The sequence below is a fragment of the Colius striatus genome, chromosome 12 (assembly GCF_028858725.1).
Source record: "Colius striatus isolate bColStr4 chromosome 12, bColStr4.1.hap1, whole genome shotgun sequence".
Classification (NCBI taxonomy): Eukaryota; Metazoa; Chordata; class Aves; order Coliiformes; family Coliidae; genus Colius; species Colius striatus.
Genome location: NC_084770.1, coordinates 12,388,682 through 12,416,413, shown reverse-complemented (window position 1 = coordinate 12,416,413; position 27,732 = coordinate 12,388,682). Strand labels below are relative to the sequence as shown.

Sequence of the window (27,732 nt, the reverse complement as noted above, 5' to 3'; positions counted from 1 at the left end):
TCACTGAAGAAACATCAATAAGTAGTGGAAATCTAGAGATTGTATCATTGTACTTTACCAGCAGCAATATTCTGCCAGCACTAGTATAATGGAGTTTGGTGCTGGGTTCTCATCAATATCGCCATTAACCAGAAGTCATTTTTGAATGGTTTTCAAAAGCATCTTGAGTCAATTATCTTCAGGAAGACTTTAAACAAGATTTGGCATTATGAATTATTTGTGCATATGCTGAATGACTGTCATTTACTCCTACTTCTAGGCTGCAAAAAGGATGTTTATTTTAAGTGGGAGCTGTGAAGAACTGCTCAGCACAGTTGCAAACTCTTCCAAATAAGCTCCTATAAGTTCACAAGCTACAGATTGTGTGTACTGTACTATTTGACCATAAGTTTGCTTTCTTCCATATGTCTGATGTCTATAACACATCTTCAATAAACGAACAAACTTACAAAGTAAAATCGAAATGATCAAACACTCCAAACTTAAATTCCTTAACAAATGCCATACATTTTTAACACAATGGTTGGTGTTAAAGTTCAATAAGCTCTGACTAGGTGACACCGTTAAGGCATTGCTGCGAACAAGGATCCCAAGGTGAGACAGAGGACATGCCTGGGCTAGGATCTGGCTTATGCAGGGGAGAAAAAGGAAGAAGGAAAAAAAAAACCCAAGCTTTAATGGAAATAAAATGAACATTTTAACTCTTTCAGAAAGCTAATTCCTATATCTGTTCAAATCTATTTAATGTCATCACAAAATAGCTCTCAACATAAGGTTATTATATTTGGAGTTACTAAAGCACTATTAGAGAAAAGGAACTTTTCCTTGTGTACTTCTTGCACACTTCTCCCTCTATACCTTACTGCTTTTATGTGCTATTGAAAGCTAAATTATGATCTTATTTTCTGCAACGTAAAACCTGGAAAAAAGAAACTCTGTTACATATTATAGCTGGCTTAGTGCCCATAAATCATCTAAACTGGAGAAAAAATTAAGAAGGTGAAAAACAGAACTGTGCTCTCGTGAGGTAGCACCTCTGGACCAGACTGACTCTGGATAACTAGCCTCACTCTGGATAACTAGTTATTTCCCATATTTCTAATAGCCCTCAAGTTAACATAACATTTACAAAAACAGCAATGAAACATTATAAAAGACTCCATCAACTGATTTTTTACCTATAAGCTATATGCTTAACTTGTTTCATCATTTTTCCATCTTCAAACTGATATTGAGTTTATGAAAGCTAAAACTTATCCTGGAATTCAATGTGTATATAAAAGAATGTTGGCACAGAGAAGAAGAAATGATTGTGTTGCTCTGAAGCTTGCCACAAGAATCTAACTTCCTGCGATTGTCATGACAGCTTACCGGAAAACACATCAGAGATAATATTTTATGTCAGCTTCATGAAAATATGTCCCATCTTATTATTATCTATAGGGCATCTTTTGTTCGTCTGAAATACGACTTGGGAATTTCATAGCAAATATCTTGCAAGTGGTACAAATTAACAGGTTCTAACCAGTCACTAGAGGAGGGTGGAGTATTTTTCTGGTGAGATACGCCTAAAAATCGTAATGCTTACTCATTTTTGATGATGCTTTTATTCATATTGTTTCCTTCTACTTAGCTTTAAGACACATGAACCAGTTTATAAGGAAATGTTACTGAAAATTGCCTATGGAGACATGATAATTAAGCTTATTTACTTTTTCTTTAAAATTTTCCCATATTAACGTAATATTTTCAGAAAGTCATAGTTGTATGAAAACAGGTCATTCTCTGAACTATATTTTATGTGTGGGCCCAAATTGGGGGAAAATCAATTAAGGGTAGAAACAAAAGCCACTGAGGTTAACGATGATTAAGCCATCTGAAGAACATCAGAAATTTGCTATTAAAAAAATTTTAAACAATTATTTAAAAAACCCTAAAAACTAAAATTAAACCTTAACATGTGGGGGCCAGAGAGCACAACCTTGCAAACTCCAGAATGTAATAAATAAAGTCATCTATTCTTGGTTACTAAAGACTTAGAGAGTGACTTTATCACATTGTTATTCAGAAGAGAATGTTCTGCAGAAGTAAATATTTAGAATTTTGACATCATGTTTTATCTCCAGTAGGAGATAACAATTGATGTAGAAATTAGAATAAACAATTATTAAAATGACAACTGATAAGTTATACTTGACAGAAATAGTTTTTAAAAGGAAAGGCTAAAATCCAAACTTAAGAGACAGTAAAGACATCAATGAAAATTTATTATATTGCTGAAATATGGAAGTACATGTCATGATCTTACTCATAGTTTTCTGCCATCTCACGGTATCATATTTTCTTGCTTTAACAGTTTTTGAATCAAGAAATTGAAATGCCTGTCCCTCACAGTGACTACATTTTTAAATCAGAATGGGCTTTTAAGAATATGGAAAAGCCAAATTTTACAAATATAAGCAAGCACGTGATGCAGATATCTGGGACTATAGTAACAAAAAAACCCTAGGATTTTATATCATTACAAAAATAAAATAACACTTGCTTTGTCGAGGCACTATAATTTGTAACTTTTACCAACAGAAGCAGGAACTACTACAGACTTAATCCAAGTGTAAACATAACAGTGATGCATTTGGAGTCTTGTACTTGCAGTCAGAATTATATTTATGTTACTCTGCAAAAGTTAGCTGTACAATTTGAAAATATTAAGTTCTCCTAGTGAAAACACTCTTAGGCTTTAAAATAAGCCCATCAGAAATATCATAAATATTCCCTATAAAGCTATTTTTTAACAACTAAACCAAATAATTTTTACATATTTGTAAATATTTTATATTAAAAAAATATTCTCCCCCAAGAAAGTATTTCATGGAATTCAGGCACCTTTTTTTAGAATCATTCTTGGGTTTTTTTTCTGAGGTAAGGAATTAGGAAAAAAAAATGAGCCTAATAGTACTTGATATAAAATATTTTCCAACACAGCTATGTCAGTAAAAGCAGACAATACAATGATAACAAAAACCCCTTTTTTTCTTTTCTAATCAGAAACTATTTGCCAAAATCAAAAAGAATTAGGAATCAGTCATATTCAACATGACAGTAATGGCAGAGATTGTTCAAATGTTTGAAGTTTGTTCCACTTTGATATTTCTCTTCTTATATTTAAATCATTGTTCAACTGTATTTACACATCTTGTTAAAGTGACAGTTGATTCTTTGGTAAATTTATGAAATAGAATAGAGTATACCTGCATTCTGTCTCGCTGCACATTTGCTACAGTGACTTTGTGCAAAGAGAGAAAAAAATGAAAGCCCTAGTAAAAATATAATTAAAGGAAACATCTTGTCCTTTGGAGAGAATGAAGAGGCCTTAATAACTTGCCATTTCTGATTTTCTGAATGGCAAAGTTTACAAAACAGTTCAGAGGACAGTTTACAGCAGCCACATTAAAGCATCACTTGCATCCACCTGCTTCTGGCTCTGTCATTTTTCAGGCTGTGATTTGCACATAATCTAAAGAAGCTAGAAGTTTCTCTAGTCTGCTGAAATGCGTTAGGATAAAGAATGAGAATATTCTCATCTTTAAGGGAACAGCCACTACATGATCCTGCTTTGGAGCAGATCAAGGAAATATTATTACATTTACCTTTAATATAGGTTTAATGCACATAAATACCCACCCAGCATTAATGCCAGTCAATAAGCATTTAGACATAACCACTAGAAACCTGACCAAATAATTCATTTGTCCATTTGCTTTTTCTGATACAGCTTTTGCGATCTACAGGTCTTAGCATCTCATGTAGAAGCATCTTCCATTTTCTTGTATCTCTTTTTCTTCTTCTCCAGATGAGTCCTCTTTCTAATATCATTTGACCAGCATTATAGAGCTGACAGTGTACAGTAAAATATTTGTGAGAAGCAAAGTTACCTGTTACTGATCCTAGTCTTAGCTAGCTTTAATTTTAAAATTCTTTTAGAAAATATAGTAACTGTTCAGTTACAATAATTCTTGGTTTTGAAATGTAAAGTTCAAATAGTAGAGTCTTCTATAATATACATTTAGTAAGGTTTTTCCATCAGCATGTATCTTGAATCCACCTTCCAGCATATTTAATTCAATTTGCATTACAGTTGTCTATCTTTGATTACATTTTTAAAGCAAGCATTCTTAAAATAACATCAGAGAGCTCAGACAATTTTTCATTAACAAAACTCACAAATTACTCAGTTTAGTTTATCAATTTCTTTAATAAAGTTTTTGAAATTTAAGTTAATTCTGGGGAACAATCCAAGAACTGTACAGTGAGGAGAGAATTTTTTTCCATTGATTGCTGCAACTGAAGTGTTTAATTGTTACAATGAAAACATGTTTATTGAAATGTTAGTTATAATGTATACCTAAAATCCATATTGACAAGAAAAAAAGAGTAAGGAAAATCTGCTGTTAGCTAAATTTTGGTTGTCTCTTCTTACTAAGTTCTATCAGTTATAACAATTCACCGATTAGGTTGTGGTTTAGATTTGTCCTTTCAATGGCATTTTTCACAGATGAAGAATCTTCTGCAGCCTTTTAAAAACTGCCCTTATGTTGTTGTTTTATTTTCCTTCTTACTTAGTATCTGAAGCTGCACAGTTCACTGCTCTACAAAAGATATGCACTGAATGTTAAACCAAAAATGCATTATTCAACATGTAATACAAAACTTACCAGCCAGGCAGCTGCAGGTGAAATTGTTCCTGTCGTGTTTCTGTGCTATATCAGTGCAGGTTGCATTGTTCTGACAAGGCTGGCTGTGACAAGCATCAAATTCCTCACACAGGGAACCCTGGTACTCAGGCTCACAGTCACAGAAAAACGTTGCCTAAAAACAAACACAATTTGTATGTACTTCACAATAAATTTGCAAAGATTATGCTTTCTTTGAATACTCTACTGAACAATCATGGTTTTGTTGTTTTCCTGTTCATAACAGTAGCTGCCATGAATAGATCAACTGCACAAAGTTAGTCTTCAAAATACTAAACCTACACCAGTTCTTCAGATAAAATTAATGATGTCAGGTAATCTCATCTAGATGAGGAGGCTGGGATCAGATCCATAATATCCAAATCACTGTATTATTTTCTTCCATTCCAGAAATTACATTTATAGACTGGAATAAGTGTCAGAATAAGCAATATGCAGATTTACTGCAACGAAATCCTACTACAAAGCTGCTCCCTTTCTGTAAACAGGGCTGGGGTCCCAGAAACTCTTTTCAGCGGTACTTCAAAAGTGATACATCCTTTCAATGCTATTAAAATATCCCTTCTTATGAATATATTTGTTACTTTCTCCAAATCCTGTTTCTTAATAAAAGATCAAGAGCACTACACCTGTTAAAGATCTTAAATACCTATAGTAAGTATGATATGGCACATTTTTGTTCACAATAGAATAATTAAATTTTTTTAATGTTACTGTCACTAGAATTCCCAAGGAGGTCTCAAAGAATGGAAGCAAGGAAAGCTCTGTCATCTGTAGTATAAATGTAGATTAAATATCCCACTTTCTCTGTTCATTAAACACTAGATGGCAACACCACTCACTCTCATGTTTCAAAGCCAGATCGGGAGCAGCTGTCCCATGCACAAACATTGTAATGCCAAGTACAGAATGTGCATAGAACTAGAAACAAAGAGATGGGGTTGGTATTGTGTCTTCTATTTTTATTCATGTTTGCTTCATATGAATAAACAGCTGTGATCTAAGTAGAAAAGAAAATAATCATCTTTGTGCAAATAAAAAACTGTCCTCGGTAAAACCCAGATGTTATTCTTCCTTACAAACATTACACAGTAGAGTTTAAACAAGGACTAACACTAGACATTTGCAAAACTCCAAAAGATGGGTATGTTATTTATCAAGGAGTGACAGCAGTCCCTGCTAAGTGTACGGTCTATACACATTCTGGTATTTACCCAAGCCTCTTCACAAAACAGCTCTGAATATCTCACACATTAGCAGTGACAGGTTTCCAAACAAGGCTCTAGTTCAGCAGAAAGGAAAGATAGGCAAGCAAAACACAGACAAAATTATTATAATCACATACCACAGTAGCTTATTTTGAAGATAATTCATATGAGCTACACAGGAAAGTGGCTAACAGAGAAAAACAGATAACCACTTTTATTTAACTAAACCATTAATTAAATATGCAGTATTTCCACATTTCCATATAGCATTGGTGGAAAACACATTGGCACACTTTGGTTCCTAAAGACAACATTGATCAGTGATTCAAAATTGAGTGTTGTCCTCAACATCTCATGCTGGAGTCCTGTAGTACCACTGTGCATATATAGCACATAAACACTTTCCCTGTAGCATCCTTAACAGCTGTTCTCTTATTGATACTGAATTATGGTATCGACTTAAAGTGTTTGTTATTGTTCCTGGAATGAAGTATTGACTTTAGACTTAATACAAAATCAAGATTGCTGGCTGTCTCAATAACTCACTTGTTCTAGATGAACAAATGGCAGTTTTTCTTAAAATCCACAAGAGTAGAGCATGTGGAAGGCTATAGGCACTGTACTTAGAATCTGTGCCATTTAAAGAGCTGAAAGTCTTGTGTATGCACTGGAAATGAGAAAAGGCTTAACTACATCTATCTAACACTACACATCCCCAGGCAAGAGATCTGAGAAGTATAACATCCCATCAAAGTTAACTATCAGAACAGAGAGGTATCTGTTTATTACGTAGGCTCAGATTCATGATTGCTTTATGGCAGATCTGAGAGTAAGTTGCAAAGTACATCTTTACCTGAACCTTTCTTCAGAGGAAGGGAACATTGGTACTGCCCACACAGATACAAACAGTATGGCTGTGCTTGTACTAAAATCTCATTTTGAAGCAGTGGAAGTTGATTATTATAATGTAAGTATTAACTTATGTAAATGATGCAATAATCACTCATTGCCTCAACAATACATTAGTATTTTCATTAGAAACAGGAAGTTGAGAAAAACTCACATAACAGTGATATCTCTCCAACAGTATGATATAGGGATCAATTTACCATAAAGTATAGTTAACAAAATGGGTTTTCAAAGCAGCAAAATAGAAGCACTGTAACACTTCAAACTGAAACGTCTAATGACTGACAACAGTTCTGAGATGTAGAGAAGTTACTTTGTAGATATTAGGTGTCATCATTGTTATTAGGCATGTCATCTTCACTCTTCCCTAATGATACACTTTTTTTCACGAACAGATGACATGTACTAGTATATTTGAGGAAAAATAAGTCAAGAGGAAGATAAACACTGCCATAATGCTAATACTAAAGTCACTATCTAAGAATTCCAAAACAATTAACAATTTAATATCAATAGGTAGTTAATCTGTGTGTTTTACTCAATTATAGGAGTTCAACTCTATCCTACATGGCTTTGAAAGTCAATGAAGTAAATGCCTTAAAATAATTTGCTATTATCCAATCTCTAGGTATATTATAAATATTGATGGAATATAGTACTTTTTTCTTCTTTTAAGTAAGCAGAGTAATAATATGTTTATCAGAGTCTACATTTCAGAATAGAGATACCAAAAAGCTCATCTTTTTTCTTTTTTTAACCTATAGTAAAGAAATTGTTAAGATGACCAGAAGAAAATGAATGTCTACTCTTTTTCTTGACAATAAAGACTTCCAGTATTTATTACAGCTCTCAGTGAGTTGCTATAATATTCAAGCAAAACCTTGCTGTATGATAATTAGATATGTTGTATTTCAAAGTAAACTGTCATTCAGGTAACTAAGTCCACATGCTGGAGAGCGTGACTTTAGGTGTACATGAAGCTTTTTTTATAATTAGCCTTTCTGCATATATAATAATCTGGACTGATCCCAGTGTTTCTAACCCATATATAAGACATGGAAATCATTGCTATGCAGTTCAATATGTTACTTGTCAGTGCAGGAAGAAGCCAGTTATTTTTGTTTAAATCTCAAGGGTTCTAAATCTAGCTATAAAATCTCATATTTACACAGTCAGGTCTTCCATATTTTGCATGAGAGACACAAAGTTACAGAACAGAGAAATCTGTTAAATAAATCATTTTATTCCCATATTTAGGCAAAATTGTGGTACTGAGATCAAATGTATGGCCAAAGTTCATTCAAAATCCTACTCGGAATTTCACACAAAACAAATCTCTTCCTTTGGGTTAATATCAAGATTTTCCTCTTCCACTGAAGACAGCTTATTCTGATGTAAAGAAGAGTATAGGAACATGAAAGTGGTATTTATATTGTGATGATGCCAAGACCAGTATTATCCTTCTGACACGTTTCTTCTTTCCATTGTGGAAGAATGGAAAGCATGGCAACAAAGCACAGGTACAACATTCAAACCAAGGAAGAAAAAGGCATCTCTGGTTCAGCATCATCTCACTTCACAGAACCTTGTTCAAAGGGGTGAATTTTATGTTTCTTTCTAAAGCAACAATAATTTAAAAAGAAACTACAATTAAAAGCTTTCCTTTTCATATCCATCCTCTGTAAAAAGCATCTAGCTGAGCAGAAGCTAAGTTATGTATTAGTAAGGAATGAGCAAAACCTAGCCAGGACTTCGAGGTTAGACCAGAAGTTGTTTTAGTTTTATGCACTCCATAGATAACAGCATGACTTCTCACTTGTATCACTGCAGATTGTTAATTACACTTAACTTTCCCATTAAGCAGATGTGGTACTACATTCTTTTACATTAAAGTAGATTTGGAATAAAACTATGCAGTATATAAAAACACAAAAACAATCATTAATCTTCTTGGCACTTCAATATCTACAGCCAGTAGAGCTCTTAGCTTGCTCATGGTATTAGGCCTTTATGCATTCTTCTAAGAAGTTGCTTTGCATCCTGCAAGACTAGATTGTGCAAAACACAATTAATTACATATAAAAACAAACAGCAAATCACAAAGGGCATGTTATAAACCTAAAGAAAATTAAAAGTTTGAGTTCTACAAACAGATGAGCAGAAGATACATCTTGTGGGAAACCAACACAATGGTTGGTACATGCCAAGCATATACTTTTGGCTGTCATTTGCTCCATTATTAGAGAAATCATCAAGATATTTTATGGTATATCTCACCTAAGATGAGTTAAAAGCAAAAACCTATTTACCTATTTGTTTAAGCTGAGTCTGAATCAGTTTCCTAGATGAAGTTCTATTATGCAACTATTAGGCCAAAAAGTAAGTAAAACTGACAGATTTTAAAGAATACTATGGAGAGACAACACAATGTTTTTATTCTTCCTGGTATAGGAAACTGGACAGAAATTGTCTCTGTTTGGAAATAATGTGTCTGAGGTTTTAGTGAGGTGCCCCAGCCCAGCAGGCTAACTGACATAGGTTTGATAGCACTTCAGAGGATCACGGGGGACATTCCTCATTTGTTATAGAAAACTCAAAATCAGTTTGTGACAGTGAAAATAAAAGCAACTACATTTCTGAAGCAAATTTTATTTTAAGATTATTAATATTGAAAATCTTGCAAATTCCCATTCCCTGACTACCAAGAATTGATAGATATCTCTTAAGAAACTGACTTCAACATGATTTCTGTCTCACATCTTCAGCTACAGGCATGTTGGTTAACTACAGCCTAGTGCATGTTAAATCAAAAACACTACCTTTATAAATTTTCCTGGTTCAAAGAAAGGAAGGGTGGAAAGATGAAAAATCCTATTTTTTTCTATTAATTTTCCAGGGAAAGGAACATACTACATGTTCATGAATGGAGTTCATTTATCACTAACAGTTCTAGTGTTAACACACAAAACTTTTGATGTCAAGATTACAGGTGGGGATGTACAGGTACTTGTTTCTCTGTTTTTGAGTGACATAATAGTTCCTCTTTCCTGTATGAAACCAATTTTCCTTTCTTCTTTAAAGGATTACTTTATTTTACTTGCCATGTCACAAAGATTATTAAAGGCAATATATGCATTTCTCCTACTACAGAAAAGCATTAATACTTCTCCGGAGATACAGGAAACAATTTATTTTGTGACATATGATATGTAAGAAGAGGAAGAAATTAAGAGTCATAAAAGTGGCTAAAAATCAATAAAAAACTAAAAATAAGACTATTTACCAAAGGTTTTAGTTCTCAATTTGACAAAAGAAATGGAAAAATAACACATTTTTATATGCTGTGTTTTATATATGTACATATTCGAACATATTATCTATATAAGTGAAATTCAAGATGTTGATTTTGTGAAATAAAAATCTTAGATATAGTAAAGCAGAAAAACTAGCTGGACTATGAAATATATCTGAATGAATAATTTGCTGGACACCAGCCAGCTGGTATGGTAGAGAAGCACTTATAAATGCAGCTTGCAATAATGGTGTTCATTCACTACCTCAAGCTTTTTAGAATTTAAATTTTGAGAAATTAAATAGATACTTAATTATTCTAGATGTTAGCACTGCCATGCATATATAGATTACTGTAGCAATATAATTACTGTTGTTACAATTCAAAATGCCATTTTTCTATCAAACGTGCTTATTGAGAATTTAAATCAGAAAATGGTAGCAGATGAACTAACAGTGAATTCCCTAAATATGCCAAATTTTCTGTGCTCACAGCAGGCTCACAGCTGTTAATATTTACTCAACAGTTACTATTTCTTTTATTTCCCAAATGAATATTAATAAAATCAAAGATCAACCGTGCATATTTGTTGTGTAAATAACTTTTAATCCATGAAATAAACCCAACACATATAGAAGGTAACAATACAGGATCTCATTCACAGAAGGCCACTCTGTTTTCATCAAGACAGTATACAGACTGCAAATTTGACATGTTTGGTTCTTATTGAGCAGTGATTTCTGAGTGAGCAATTATTGAAACATGGAGAGATAAGTAATAATCAGACCTAAAACTAAAAGAAGATTGAAGAGTTAAAAAACTGGGACACACTGGTCTGGATATTGGGGATCTCAAGTGCCCATTACATGCTCCTCATAAAGAAATATTCCTTAGTGTCAGTAAGTTGCAGTACACATTACCTTATACCTAATTCCAGTAATTATTTTATTAGCTGAGCAGGGTATGGATCTTTGCATCTCATTTGAATTATTTTCTTACTTTAGGTGCATGATTTTTAGGAATAGCAAATAAATATAATTTTCTTATTTAATTAGTCCTGTGAGTTTTAGCAGCTTATTACACAGCAGCACGGTATGCAAACAGAGGACCAAGTACCATTTACCCTACGTTTGTATTATCATGAAATGTCCACACTACAGAAAGATCTCAATAGGTTCACCTTACCTCATCTGGTTTGGTGATACATCTTCCTTTCCCTGAACACTGCACGTTATCTGAGTGGCTTCCCATGGGTGTGCAGGTACTGACTTTCACTATTACAGTCAAGCGTAGAGCCACAATGCACTTGGTAACAGAATCATTCAAAAAACCTTATAAAAAGAAATAAATAAATTACTATAGCAGAAGACACACTAATACATATTAATGCCCTCTTGCTAGACAAATACAATTGAATTGAAAGATGCTGTTGTCAATTAAAAACATCATTGCTTGCACTTCATACAAACCTATTTGAATTTAATGCATGTAAATACGAATTAGAATATAGCTCAGAAAAAAAACACATATTGATTAACAAAAGGCTCATGAAACAGACCTACCTGCCTGCTGATCTTTTTGGTAAGTTTAAAATATATTCCTTAAGTTTTCTAATGACAAGAAATACTAAAATCAAATTCGGTGGAAGAAAATGTTTAAATTCATTTCTAAAAGTTACTTCAGAGCTCAAAAGCACACAGATCATAAAGTGTGTTACACTGAGAACAGATGGACAACCCCTTTGGCTGTATTTTTAACAAAATTTGCAAGAATACACATACAGAGCTTGATAGAATTTCTTTGTATTCTTGCAATCCAAGTATTATTGAATGTCTGATCTGATCACTCTAAGGTGATGGACCAGGTGTTGACGAACAAAACATGAAAAAAGAAAGGAGAAAAAATCATGAATGTCTGGCAAGTACCACTAATTGCATGGAATTAAAAAATAGTTGGTTAGAAGCTATTAAAACACACTGGAACACAACAACATCGCTATCACTCATATTCCTAACGGGTATATCTGGAAAATAAAATACAGGATGGTGGGAAACACAAAATGAAGCATATATACAGGCCATGACACACAATTAAGTCAGCTTTCATGTCAAAAATCATATATGCTGCTTCTATGTGTCATTTTTTCTATGATTTTCTATGATTCTATGATTTGTGCTCAAACTACATTGTTCCACCACAGTGATTAGACTTAGATTAGGGTTACAACCCTTCCATGTGTGGCATCACTTAGCTATTTTGTTCTGAGAGCTTGTGACAGGATAAAATGTCCAGTGACGTAAAAAGTGTGAGTTTGGTGTAATGTATATGCTGTATGCATTAAAAAATAAAATCTTTTCATAAATTGAAATTTGATCTGACTATCCTTAATGTAGGTAAACTCCTAAGAGTCTAAAACTCTTTGTAGTATCAGTTTGGAAAGTTAAGATGCAGAACTGCTGCAGGATTATATTTTTCTTTAGAAATTAATAAAGAGAGGATTTAAGTAAAAACAAATGCTTTTTAAATTCTAAATATCCTTCATTTTAAAAAGAATAACAATAAATAGATGCAGCAAGTGTATGACATAGAATGTTTTTTCTAATATTTTCCACTTTAAGGTCTAGAATCCGTTTACAACTTAAACCTCAAAGGAACTTGAAAGACACAACCCAGCTTCTTGCATTATGGGCTTCAGATAGCACAATATTTATTCAAGTAGGAAAAAAAATGGTGCAAGATAATATACATAATGAACAGTAATATACCAAATTTTCATCAAACAATCTGAACTTCAAATGAATTCTCTTTCCAGAACAGTTGCTAAACATTACTTACATTCTGCTTATGAAAGCGTCAAGCATGACTAATTCTACAGATCCGATAGAAAATCATATGGAAGACTTCCATTCTTTGTTCATCATATTTAAATTTATATCTAGCAAGAGGACAAGGGGTAATGGGATGAAGCTGAAACAAAAAAAGTTCCATTTAAACAGAAAGAAAAACTATATCACTGTCCAGGTGAGGGAACTCTGGTACAAGCTGCCCAGGGAGGGTGTGGAGTCTCCTTCTCTGGACGTCTTCCCATCTGGACAAGTTCCTATGCAACCTTATCTAGGTGGACCTGCTTTGGCAGGGGAGTTGGGACTGGATGCTCTCCAAAGGTCCCTTCCAACCTCTACCATTCTATGATTACACTGTTTAAAATGCTATATCCTTTGAAAGTCAGCTATCTATGCCAGAAACAATGATCCCTAAACTATATCTTCAAAGCAGGAATATGTAATGTCCAATATAGATGTCACCAGTTTGAGTACAGCCTCAGCTGAATATTCTAAAAGATCAAATTAAAAAAAAAAAAAACCACACTACTGGGTATAGTTCCAAATGTCTAATGGTCTGTTTTGGCTAGTGAAGATTATTGTAATCTGCTGACCTCTTCAGAGCAAGCCACTTTATTCTGGCCTTAATACATACCCCATTTTTACCCATCTGTTCAAAGATGCAGACAGAATTATTTCCTTTAACAATTGAATGCAATTGTCACTGGCAGTCAGCAATTATATGTGAATGCTTGGAAGAATGTGGTATTTAGAAAATGTCTTTGGGTTCACATTTGCTTGTCTGAAGCAGATTGTTACATATTCTTCAGGACAGTTCCCTAAAGGAATATTAAATCAACCTTCTTTGTACTTTGAATCTTGTTACTATTTTGGTATCAACCACTGAAAAAAAATCATTATTCTCACTGGAGTACCACATATTTTCCTGTAATTTCTAATTATCTTCTCTAATTCCCAAAGATTAGAAAAATAAAAACACAGTTATTTATTTTCAATCTATAGAAGTTGCATAAAACTTTGAGATCTCTAGGTTTCAGGGCTAGAACAAGCTTGTCTGGTCATCTAAATATGACTCCCTGCTTAACTCAGGTCATAGCACTTCAATTAATTCCAATTCCTGTCACAGTAACTGAACTAGAGCAAGTTATATTTTTAACTCCTAGGTAGGAGAATCATTTCAGAAGCTTATTTACAGATCTATTCATCTAAGGTCTGGAGGAAAGCATTACAGCTGTTTAAATCAAAAGGCAATTTTGTTCATTTCAAATTTGCTGTTTTTCTAAAGCTAGTTAAAACATAATGACATCAGAGCATTTGATGTTGAAGAATTCATAGTTGAACTATTTATAGTAATACTATGGAAACAATTTTAAAGCCTAATAAATCATAATACGGTGTGAGTAGTCATTCCAATTGCAGAGGAGACATTTTCAAGCTTTGTGCACACACATTTGATAGTCTGAGAAATGCTTGCATGATTTCATGGGCAGTATGCATGGTAAAATACACTACAGCTCATTCCACCCTGGTAGCTTCACCTACTTATGCCTAGGAGCACAAAATACACGTGCTTCTGTTTCTTTCACATCGAGAAATAAAGAATAAAAAATAAGGAATAACAGCAAGATCACATTGTGCCATTCAGATTAGCACTACTCAAACATTAGTTGCTTGATTGTTGATTTTATAGACTATTCAAATTGATTTGCTTCTTTCACAAGACCCGTTTCTGAACAATACACCCTTTCTATGCACAGCAGATTGAGGCCAGGAAGGTAGCCCATAGTGGGAAATGTCAAAATAAGGAAAACTGAAGCTAATAAGCCACTAAGTCAGAACATTATTCCATTGTGTATTAGGTTAATGGAGGGCATAAGTCTAAACTGCAAGTCGTAACTAACTCTTGGTATGTACCCAATGCAATTACACACACACTGATCTAATGCACTTGACTCAAATGTATTTCTCTATGTACCCTATGAAGTGACTTTATGTAGACCAACATACATTCACCTATGATTGAAACAGTAGATTATCATTTTATAGCAGAAATACAGTAAGAGTTCCCTATATTAAAGTTCCAGTTCACAAAACTACACATCTTGGAGTCCACCTAAATGTTTCTTTGATGAAAGAGAATGACTGCCAAGGGGTCTGGGCCCTCACTTAGAAGGATACATTAGTTCCCAAGTTTTCAACTTATTTTTAGCCTAGTTTACCAAGAGAATGAGACAGCAGTGAGATGTCTATCAGCTTCCATCTGTTTCTTTTCTCTCTCAACACCTTCCCACAGCAAGTTTTTGGGGTCAGTAGCCAGCTTCAACGTTTTGCAAAGCATTGGAGTTCTTAAAGACACTAAGTTCCTACAGCTTCCCTGCACAGTATGTAGCCCCAGCATTAAGGGCATTGGTAAGTCAAGATGGGTAGGAAAACAAAAAAGAGCCCAAGAATAAATTGATGTAATTTCCTCACCCTGTTCATGGTGCACAGTGCAGTCAATTATTCATTATTTGGAAACTGGGATATATATATAAATGGAAGAAAATCAGATATTATCAGCTCTTCAGGAGCAAAGCAGTGATATTGGATGTGCCTGCACCCCATCTTCAGTTCATGTTACGTAGTTCCACAATGAAGCTATAATACCTCTAGACCTGATTTCAGCTTCCAGAAACAATGCAGCTGACATCAGAGCATACTGAACTATAGTTTATAAGCCTCAGAGGTCCAGGATAGAAGCTACATTAAGTACTTGATCTAAGTTGACTTGCTTCTGCAAGGGGGTTGGACTAGATGATCTCTAAAGGTCCCTTCCAATCCAACCATTATGATTCTACGTCTGCTGGTTCATCTACAGATAACTTTTATCTGTCATGATTTACAAACAGACAACACATATTGTTCCCTACTCCTAATGGTCAATGTCATTAAGGCCTACCAATGCCCTCAAGGCCCTGACACTAATACTGTCCTTCAGGAATCCTTCCCTAGTTTACCTTAGGATGATTATCATATATAAGCGAAAAACAAGTAGTGAGAAAAAAGTGGCCAATGACATTCACAATCTTTGTTGCAGTACTTCTGTGCCATCAGTACCATAGGATACTTGTTCAGAACATTTTCTAATGATACTGCTAGTCAGCATAACATTTGGAGACACAAAAATACAGCTGCAATAACAAAATGCTATTTTGCCCACAAATAGCACTATTTATAAGTGGTACAGATCTCCCAATTTCTATATAGATCAGCATGCTTATTGTGCTTTGTCACAGAAGCCTTGGTCAGATACTGCTTTTGAAAGTAAACATAGATCTTAGTGAGAATCAGTTCAAAAATGGTTTCAAATACTTTATTTTTCAAGAATTCACATGAAACAGCAATTGAAAGAAGTTCTTGTTGTTGGTAAGTAACTGCAAAGCTTCTCATTACATTTCTTTTCTTGTAAAAATTGATATAATACTCACATTCAGTTTAAAAATAGATTTGCTTTCTTCCTTCACTACCAACACTGAAACTCATCCTGAGGTCTGGAAACCAAGTATCTACTTCCTTTCTTCTCAGATATAATCACCATTACGGTGATAAAGATAAATGGACTGGTGGTCAACTTATACTCTCAGTAACATTCCTGCAGTTCCATCAGAGGCAGATTGACAACAATAGTGTTGAATAGGTGTAACAGAAAACAAAATTTTTGTGTCAGAAAATTGTTACCAAAACTTTTCTAAGAAATAGCACAATAGACTTTCGAGATGAAGCTCAGTTTTGCAGGAATGACAGTGAAAAATATATTTATAAACTGAACAAACCAGTGGGATTCACTGAGCATAGAAAAACCCCCAAATACATGTTGCTACATTTCCTCTACAACAAATGGCAATTTCTGAATTTCACTGTTACTAAACAATTAACCAATGTAATAGCTTGACTGGATCAAAAGCCATGATAGAACTATGAAGTAGTCAGAATATATTTACAATTATGAAACCATTTGCATACAGCTTATTAAGGAGATGTGAAAGTAGCTTAAAGTGTGAGTTTCTGTCATAGCTTCAAGGACTCTGCTTACTGTCCAAAATAATGGTGGAAGTCCAACAAAGGGTGAAAAAACTAATATTCTAATATATTATCTGTATCATATTTCCCCATTATGTGCTTATTTATCAGCATTTCAACAATGCTGCCAAGCTGGTAGTGAACTATTTTGGGCCCAAAACTAGACCACCAGAATCTCTGATACCACACTTCACAAAAGCCATTAAGTGTGGTCAGATACAAATGATGTCGCTGAGAGGACAATAAGTAAAACTGCAGTAGATTACCTGTAGTAACTGTAAAAATAACTTCTTACTGTTACTTGCTAGAACTAGCAGTGAATACATTTTTTTTTTAATAAATTACTGATCAATTAAATATAACTCTAAAGAGCAAAAATTATTTAAATGCTAGCTTAAAATATACCACAATGTATAAAAAAAGTAAATAGTCTAATATTTGCACCTACTTATATGTGAGTCAAGGAACATGTAAATTGATCATAAAGGCCAGGGCAGTATACTAATTTTTATCCCATTTATAAAAGCATTCTTTCTTATATAGCCCAACAGCACTCTTCAGAATGGTTTGGATTTCAGCTGAATGCTTAACTTTTTGCTTTATAAGGCCATCATTTTAAAAAAAATCCTTTAAATTAACACTTCATTGAACTTTTTACGCTGTTTGCACTTCTGCTGCTGCTATTGTTTATCAAAAGGCCATTTTCTGCAAGGTTAGCTCTTATGCCCAGAACCCCAGGGAAATGTTCACAGATGAGCACAATACTCAATACTGCCTACAATAGGGCCCTTCCAGGCAAATTGCACACATAAAAATGAAAACCCCATTAACTGGAGCAGTTGTCGCCAAATTCCCCCACCAGCAAGGCTGACTTGCACAAAAGTAACTAAGCAGTCACACACACACACACACACACGTTAGTGCACGTCCACTGAGCAGCAGAACTGTGTGAACACTCCAACTGTGGCATGTTCATGGCTGTGTGATTTAATTCAGTCCAGAGTGAAAGAGGGTTAAGTCAAATGACTGCACATATGCCATGGGCTAGGAGCTCACACAGATGCTCAGCTGACACATGGTAATTTGTTAGAGTAACTTGATTAGGTTCCTTCCAGTGAATTCAATTCACAAATCTCCTATTATGAAATAAAATTGTCCTGTTTTATCTTTGCTTAAGTAAAAATTATTTCAACATGGAGCAAACTGCTTTATTTTGATGGAAATATGTGGAATGCTATTGCCCAATTTCCAGCTTCTGTGAGAGTTGCCATACTAGCTGGAAATGTCCTTCAAAGTCCTTCAGCAAGGCCTTTTTTATTTTCTAAAGGTAAATGCAATGCATTACTTTCTCAAGAGCAGTACTCTTAAATCAATTTAGTAAATCTTAAGCACTTGCAACAAATGCATAGAGAAAAAGATAAACATGTTCCTGTACACGTTCCCAAATCCAGTATATTGTTCCCTGAAAGAGAGAAGTGCACAACGTTAGGCAGATTAGATTCCCCCAAAACACAGACAAGCAGCACTTCCAGCTCTGTGATCACAGAGTTCCTCAGCTGTAACCTAGTGGCATTCATGAGATCTTCAGTCTGAAAGACTCACACAAACTGACAGTGCACCATGGTACCCTTATCTCATTTTTTCAGACTTGTAAAATGTATTTCATCTGAATGGAATTTTTCAAGCTATATTGCAATGAAGAATAGGTGTGTGACTGCAACAAAGTTGTGCAGCTACTCATTTTCAAATATTCTAGTACCATTATTGCTAGCATGAAGATATGAAGTTCCCATATGAAAAGATGCTGATATTTTATAAATATGATAAATAGTTTATACAAGAATCACTTATTAACTTTAAAGATCAATGGGACAAATAGTATGAAGCTATAACTCTATTGAAGTAAAGGCAGACTTTCCATGAATAAATGTTTTAAATGTTGATCCCTTATTTGCCATCTCTGTTGGCAGATGCAGCAGCCATTTTATAAATCACATTATAAAAAACAGACTGCTCTTTTTTGTTTAATTGTGTTATACTCTTCTCTCAAATCCTTCATTCTCACACAGTGCAGGTACTGTCTCTAGGGTAAACAGGTCTATGATCAGGATGTCTATTTTTAGATCTCTGAGACAGCATTCTTTCCAGCCTCTAGACATTGTTCCTGGAATCACATGATCAGTACCTTACAGCCTACTTTTTATTCTTTTCAATCTTGCCTAAGCAATTTAACCATGAGATAACACAAAACCAATATTTCCCTAAATGTTTTGTCTTTGGCAGGACCATCTTATTCAGAAAGGTTTGCAAGAGGCAATTAAAATACCTTGCTGAGTAGCAAAACTTGGAGGCAACACAGTGAGAAGTGATTCAAAGATCAAAAGACACACAATCAAAAAAAGCCCTACTCAAATCTTCCCCATTTTTTTTTAAATTATAATTAGGCATTTTTAAGGTAAAAAAAAAGTCACCACTTAAGAGAGGAATCCTTTAAAAAATCCTTTGTATAAACAAACAGTGAGAGAAGAAGTGTGAAATTACATAAATACATCAGTTGACAAGGTTCACAGCCTTACTCTGTGTGTGACTCCTTACAGAATCCTACAGTATATTGTGGTCTCATTATTGTTGTAGCTTAAATATCATAAATAAAAGCATATGCTATGTTATTGCTTTTTTTAATAAATTCATCAATTTTATTGTAACTTAGAATAAGTTTGTCATGTATAACAAGAAGCACATGGAAAGTGCTCTATAAGAAAAACTTCATTCATTCAAACTTACTGAAAACTAAAAACTTAAAGGAGGCACGTCAGATGCACAGACTATTTCCACACATCTGGATCAAATCTGAAGTGAAGATTTATTTTTATACAGACCTTAGCTGAATTATAGAATTTGATTGAGTTCAGATAAAATTCGGCATTTTTCAAACCAAATGACTGAGTTCCATTTAAACTTTTACACTCAAGACATTTTATTGGAGAAGAACTGAAGATGGAAAGCAAGCAGAATATTTCCATATAATTGAGAAGAAAATCCAGAGGCTACTCTGTTTCTCTCTGTTGCAATAAATGTTGATAGATTGCAAACATTTTTTAATTAATAAACTCCTGTTTCAGTTTTCTGGTTCCTTTATTATTTCACCCTTTTTCTGCTCAAGTATTTTTTTTAAAAAAAGGATATTATTCTGGGAAAAGCTGTAACTAAATTAAGGTCACATAAAATAAAACCAGAAGATAGTTGACTCATTACTTAATTATATGGAATTCCTAGTATGGAATTGCAACACCTCAGGATACAAAGATATGCAGAGGGAAAGCTTCATATTAATTTTCTATCAAAAGCACTACAGGTAATCCATCCATTTTCTAAAATGAAGTAGGATTTATAAAAATTCGAATGTACTATATCTGTACTCATCTTTAGTAAGCACTCAGACATTCCTATTCATGAACGTATCACACAATTATTGGAGTCTCCCTGCTGCTCCATGCATACACATTCATGACTCTTGCTCTTTAAATAAATCAAATTACACTAAAACTGGAAAATTCTCCAAAGAATTTCACTATCAGAGCATTAAGAACTAAGACTGAAATAAGTATCAAAAACCAGATGTAAGTAAAATAAGAGGTCCCAGAAAACTTCTAGTGCATGAAATAAGCAAGATTATTAGTACCATTTTTATGAACTAAACCTTGTTTTATATTCCTCATGGAAATGGTTCATTTCCAGTTCATACTACCTAGCACACAGTAAACAAAATAAAGATCCTAGTAGAGACAAGTAGGACAAGACAAACTATGAAACAGTAAGATAATATTCATTTTAGTTATCTAAATTAATAGTCCAAGCTGCATGGCACGTACAGTCAAGTGGAGTGTTCACAGAGCAGCTCAGGTCCTCTATTTGGGAGCTTATCATAGAATTATAGAATGATAGGAGTTGGAAGGGACCTTTAGAGATCATCTAGTCCAACCCCCCTGCAGAAGCAGGTTCACCTAGATCAGGTCACATAGGAACATGTCCAGGTGGGTCTTGAAGACCTCCAAGGAAGGAGACTCCACAACCCCTCTGGGCAGCCTGTGCCAGGGCTCCCTCACCTCACAGTGAAATAGTTTTTCTTATGTTTAAGTGGAACATTTTGTGTTCCAGCTTCATCCCATTGCCCCTTGTCCTGTTGCTAGATACCAAAGAAAAAAGGTATGCCCCAACCTCCTGACACCCACTCTTTAGATATTTATAAATGTTAATAAGATCTCCCCTCAGTCTCCTCCAGACTAAACAGCCCCAGTTCCCGCAGCCTTTCCTCATATGAAAGATGTTCCGGTCCCCTGATCATGTTGGTGTCCCTGCGCTGGACTCTCTCCAGCACTTCCCTGTCCCTCTTGAGCTGAGGAGCCCAGAACTGGACACAGTACTCCAGATGAGGCCTCACCAGGGCAGAGTAGAGAGGGAGAAGAACCTCCCTCGACTTGCTGGCTACACTCTTCTTGATGCATCCCAGGATGCCATTGGCCTTCTTGGCCACGAGGGCACATTGCTGGTTCATATTTAGTTTATTATCAATCAGGACTCCCAGGTCTCTCTCTGCAGAGCTGCTCTTCAGCAGCTCAACCCCCAGCCTGTACACCCCCAGCCCCAGGTGTGTGAGGTTGTTCCTTCACAGATGCAGGACTCTGCACTTGTCCTTGTTGAACCTCATGAGGTTCCTCTCTGCCCCACTCTCAAGCCGGTCGAGATCCCACTGAATGGGAATCAGACAGTCCTCCCAGTTTGGTGTCATCAGTGAACTTGCTGAGGGTACTCTCTGTCCCCTCATCCAGGTCGTTGATGAAGATATTGAACAAGACTGGCCCCAGAACCGATCAATCCCTGTGGAACTCCACTGGCCACAGGCCTCCAACTCAACTCTATGACGTTGATCACCACCCTCTGGGCTCTGTCATTCAGCCAGCTCTCGATCCACCTCACTGTCCACTCATCCAAGCCACACTGCCTGAGCTTTCTGATGAGGATGTTGTGGGAGACAGTGTTAAAAGCCTTGCTGAAGTCAAGGTAGATGGCATTCGCTGCTCTCCCCCAGTCAGTTATGTACTCATAGAAGGATATCAGGTTAGTAAAACGGGATTTCCCCTTGCTGAAGCCATGTTGACTCCCCCAATAACCATCTTATCCTTCATATGTTCAGTGATAACATTCAGGATGAGTTATTCCATCACTTTTCCAGGGATGGAGGTGAGGCTGACCGGCTTGTAGTTTCCTGGATCATCCTTCCTGCCCTTTTTGAAGACTGGCGTGACATTGGCCTTTCTCCAGTCCTTGGGCACCTCGTCTGTCCTCCATGATTGTTTAAAAATGATGGAGACAGGCTTACTAATCACATCAGCCAGCTCCCTTAGCACTCTAGGATGCATCCCATCAAGACCCATTGACTTATGAGTCTTAAGCTTGGCCAAGTCCTTAACCTCTTCCTCTTCCATCCAGGGCAAGTCCTCTGCTGTCCCGGCCATCCTGTTATCCTTTGCAGACTGGGCCTCCCAAGCATCGGCCTAGGCCATAAAGACTGAAGCAAAGAAGTCATTCAGTACTTCAGCCTTTTCTGCATCCTCAGACATCAGGGCACTCTCAGTGTTCAGCAGTGGGCCCACATTACCCCTCACATTATCCTTCTGCTGCTGATGTACTTGAAAAATATACCTGATGTCCTTAACATCCCTGGCTAAATTTAATTCTAGAAGGGCTCTAGCCTTCTTAGTTGCACCCCTGCATGCCCTGGCAATGTTCCTATACTCTTCCCAAGAAGTCAGCACCTGTTTCCACCTCTCATAGATGGCTGCTTTCTGCCTGAAGTTGTCCCAGTAGATCTTTGCTCATTATAGACCAAGTTACGCCTTTAGATATATTCATGAGTGCATAAAACTTACACATTATCCTGTCTACAGCAAATTTTTACTTAATTTTATTGTACATTAACAAAGCAAATGTAAAAAAAATATTTCTGAGGAAGACACAGGAGGAGAGTTTTAACTCCGATAAATCAAATGTAAAACTCAATTAAAAGAAATGGGAAAAAAAGGAAAAAAACACTAAATATAAGGAACTGGAAAATTACTTCAAGAAAATCAATAGCACTAAAAGCAACCACTGCTGATAGTGGTCAATTATAATAACAATCTTCAAGAAATCTCTTTGCTAACACCCAAAAAGGAGAGAATTTGGCACTACTTTTGAATTTGTTTTTGCTGTATCAGTTACCCACTTAGAATTTTGACAAATGTTTCTGCTTTTTATTTTACATTTTTTAGTATGATAAGTTGCTGAATAACAATTGGTGGCAGCTTATACTTCATTATAAGATGTACAGTGTTTCAAGCAGATTACAATAAATGCTGTTATTACAATGATTTTAGTTTTGTGTCATTCCTATAATAAACATCTGCCCAGAAAGCTCAATTTAATTAAGGCTGTTGCATCTATGCATAAATACTGCACTAAATCAGTACTATTTCCCATACACTTAAAAATAACATATCAACCTATTTTCATTACACTCCTTCCACAAAGATGCTTAACATCTAATTGCCCAATAAAACAGATAGTATATTTCTAAGGTTTCATATTCACAGACACAAAACTAAAAAAGTTAGTGTAAGTAAACCGCGTTAGAAAAACAGATTTCCTGTTATCATTTAATATTTTTTTCAAGTTTATTGTATATAGGCTTAAGCTTCTTCACAAAGAATCCCATGATATAATGTCTGATAAACACCTCAAACGTTCAGAATGTGAAGCAAAATCTTTACAGTTGATAAAAAAGGAACATATAAAATATCTGGTATCATCTAAAGGCATTGGGTGAAATTTACTGTCTAGATTTTGAACTGAATGCTGTCAGCTGTGTAAGAAATTAGTGTACCTGTTGTCCCCTTTGAATGAACTGATGACTAAAACATAGTCCAAATATCACATTGGGGTCTTGAAGCTGGCGCCTAGAGATGATAAACAGAAAGTTACCATGTTACTCACCAATAAAGTAGTTGTTTCCTAGTGCAAGCATTTCTTCAGAAAGAACAAGTCCACCCAGTGCCTGAAGAAGAGTGACGCTTCTGCCATCAATAAGTGAACACTGTTTGAATCCAGTCGTTGTGACCTTCCATAGCAGGATAAGAGAAGCAGTAGCATCTTGCCTTATTCTAAGAAAATAAATTAAAACAATATTTACACTGAGGGAAACTGGTGTTATTACATCACTGCAGAACAAAAGCTTATCAACAATGATTGAAAACTTAAACATAGCAGGTATGGAACCATGAAGAGGCCTGAACATTTTTAGTGTGTTCACAAATATAAATAATTTGCATAATAGTATATGTAATAGCAGATTTAATTATACCGAGTCTCAATTTCTAATATTTGAAGGGCACCACCTTTGCTCCCAAGAAGTGTTTTAAATAACATTACATAATAGTAAAGCACCTTTATTCAGTCATTGCATTTATGCCTTTTTGAATAGTACCTCCGTTATATATCTACAATGCCATCATTTTCTGCAGCTTAAGTACATCCAACCCTCTTGTTTACCAAAGAGCATTCAATGTTTGGTCAATACAGGGAGACAGATCCTGGTAGAAACCCTCGTTTGCTTGACATACCAGATCGAAGGTTCAGAACAGTTTATTCTTGTAAATCAAATGAATCATGTAATGCTCCCAAGGTCACTGAGTCCATGCTGCCTTCCTGAATACTGACAGAGGGGATAAAGCAGTTTCTGCTCTCTGTCAGCTCCACCAGTGAGCACTCTATGCCAGCCCTTCTTTCCTCTCAGGATATCTTTTTCCCCTACTCACCTCCATAAAGAAAAAACAAAAACCTGCTATGCCTCTGGCAAATTCCCAAATATTTGCATTTATATGCATATATTTCCTCTGAAGGAATCCCAAATGAGTATGAACAATCCTCAAAAAATTCAAACACAACTGCATCCAATGTCTGAACACCATTAATTCTCTCCTGCTGAAAACAGGCCTCCACAAAACTAGATGAAGTTGTGTTCCACAATTTCCTGTACTGAAATTGTTTTGATCCTCCTTAAAGAAGTTTCTCCCTTGTCACTTACTATCTGAGGTCAAAACAAGAAATGCAAAGTTTTGTAATCATTTGACACAAGTGGAAAAAAAGGTGCAAGTAAATTTTTTACATAACTTTGGGTCCTCTTTCAGATCAACCCCCATCACTACCTCTAGTGCTGACCATATAATTTTTAGAACAGGATAGCAATCAGTTTCACAGTTTCAGTCATATCTGACAATCAAAACAAAATAAATTATTAAACTGAAATTCATTTCCTTTCATAGACAGTCATTGAAACAGAGATGTTGCTTAAGCCATTAACACGTGAAATACAATGAAATATTGGCCTGCATTCATCTACCCAGATACAAAACACTACTAAAGATATACAGGATAAAAGAATTACCAAAAAATGACTGAGTATTCTGCAACCTCCTTTAAAATGAGGTCCCTCCATCACGGGTCTCAAATACAGCTGCAGAATTCACAAATGCCCGCTTATTCCTGATTTCAAGAAAAGACACTTGTTTGCTTACAGATTCCAGCCAGCCAGAGCATCCACACTCACAGATCTCTTCCTGACTTAGTCTTAATGCTTATGAATGAGCATGATTCAAAGTCCCGTGGGAAGAGTGGGACAGCTCCCACGTTTAACAGTTACTGCTCCAAACTGTCTGCAGCTTGTCTGCTTGCATCAGTTTGTTTTTTCCTGCAAGCATGACCTTTTTTAACTGAAAGCTGGGATTCTGAAAGATAAGATGACAGTACGAGAAAAGTAGGCTATTTTGGGAAAATCGAAGTCTAAAATTGCAGTAAAGCTGTGAGCCAGAGAACTACGTTGGCAGATTTTTATATGAAATAAAATTTCCATTTAGAAAATGCCTCATCCCAGCTGACAGAATCAGATCTTTCTAGGAAGTCAGGTTCTGTAATTAAAAATAACAAAGCGAGTATGTGATCGAAAAAGAATGAGTTTGAAAAGTGAAAAACACAGTATAAACTCATGTATTTTAGAAATATAGTTTATATAACATAGACAAAGATTTCACAGCTGATGATGACACCTAAAGTAATAATCTAGAAATCAAAAGGAAATGTACAAAATACATGCATTTCTACCATCAACGCTAACACTTTGTACCAGCAAGTGCATCTTGCGATTAAAGGGGCAAATAAAAATTGTTCACTGCTTGAAGAAAAAAGGAGACATCATATCCTCTCCAAACTGACATCTTCAACACATCTGCCCTAATTTCTAATGCATTGTGATAGCCCAGAGACAGTTTACGTGCTTACATCTTCTACAGCATTAAATATGTAGGAAAAATAAAACCAAGCAAAGAGCTGTCGTGGCACAGCTAGACGCCTGACGTCTGTCAGAAGTTCTTTCATGTACTTTTAGTCATTTGACAAATCTGTCCATCTAAAAAACTGTTGTCTTAAATACCCAAGCAAATTAAAAGTGTTTTTATATTTCATCAGATAAGACAAATATTCTTACTTTATAGATGTATTCTGTGGAACTTCAAAGGAGATAAGTCGACCTCCAGCAGAGGTATTGGAACTGGCATTTCCACAAGCCACATCTGGGGTTATCTGGAAATAAAAACAGTTTTATTTAACACTAAATCAGAAAATCTGACCAAAGTTGTTTTTTTTTTAAATAACACTAATATTTCAGCAGTCATATTTAAAAATCATCAAGATGAACCAGAACATTTATGTTATCAACAAACATTCTGAAAATTCTCATAACCGTTCTTCTAGGCTTTTTTTAAACAAAAACTTCCTGTGCATAACTCTGAACTTCTAAAGGCATCTTCCTTGAAAGTGATCATATTTAGAAAAATATTAATAAGATTCTGGTCTTCTAAATGAATAAACGAAGCTCTAACATTTGCCACATCCAAGACATATTGCATCACTAATTTAGGTGATCTTGGAGGATTTATAATAGCAAATACCAACACTTTCTACTATATTGAAATATGGTTTTTTCCAAACATAGATTACTTGCCCATTACTGTCTTTACAAGTAAAAGTTGCTTGGACAAGCAGTGCTTTCAGAATGAAAGAACTTATGAGCACAGTTGAGAGTGAAAGGATGTATTTGCCAAATCTGTGACACCTAGTAGACATAGAATTCATAGAATACAGAGGAATCACAGACAGACTCCTTAACTACTCACATCTTGGAAAGCAGTAATTTCATTAAGACACTGAAAACCATTAGCATTTTTAATGATACCTTTAATTCAAATAAGTAATATTTTATGTAGCATAATTGAGGCTTTCTGCCACCTAAATTAACATCATCAGTAGTTTTAATTAAGTAGTTTTCAAGTATCTTTATCAGCCTACCTATGAAATATCACACTAAAAAAAAAATCAATCATTTTCATTTTCAAATTGCTAGGCAGATTTTGCAAGGTTATTTTTTCAGTCATCTCAAATATGTGTTGAACCTTTTTATGTCAACCTTATTGGCAAAGTGAGAATGCAAGCTGATACATTTCCATGAATTAATCATCCATCAAAGACAGAATCTAATATGTAAACTTAAGTTAAAAATGAAATTAATATGTTATAAT

The 27,732-nt window shown here is 35.1% G+C and overlaps 1 protein-coding gene across 1 annotated transcript in view; it reads right to left on the bottom strand.

Annotated features, from left to right (window-relative positions):
• DNER (delta/notch like EGF repeat containing) overlaps positions 1 to 27,732 on the bottom strand; it is a 122,279-nt gene that overhangs the window by 37,393 nt on the left and 57,154 nt on the right. Inside the window, exons 3-6 of the mRNA XM_062005721.1 lie at positions 26,643 to 26,737; positions 24,098 to 24,264; positions 11,349 to 11,494; positions 4,716 to 4,869 (exon numbers count right to left, since the gene is read on the bottom strand). Coding sequence (XP_061861705.1) covers positions 4,716 to 4,869; positions 11,349 to 11,494; positions 24,098 to 24,264; positions 26,643 to 26,737 — 562 coding nt within the window. The remainder of the gene's footprint in view (positions 1 to 4,715; positions 4,870 to 11,348; positions 11,495 to 24,097; positions 24,265 to 26,642; positions 26,738 to 27,732) is intronic.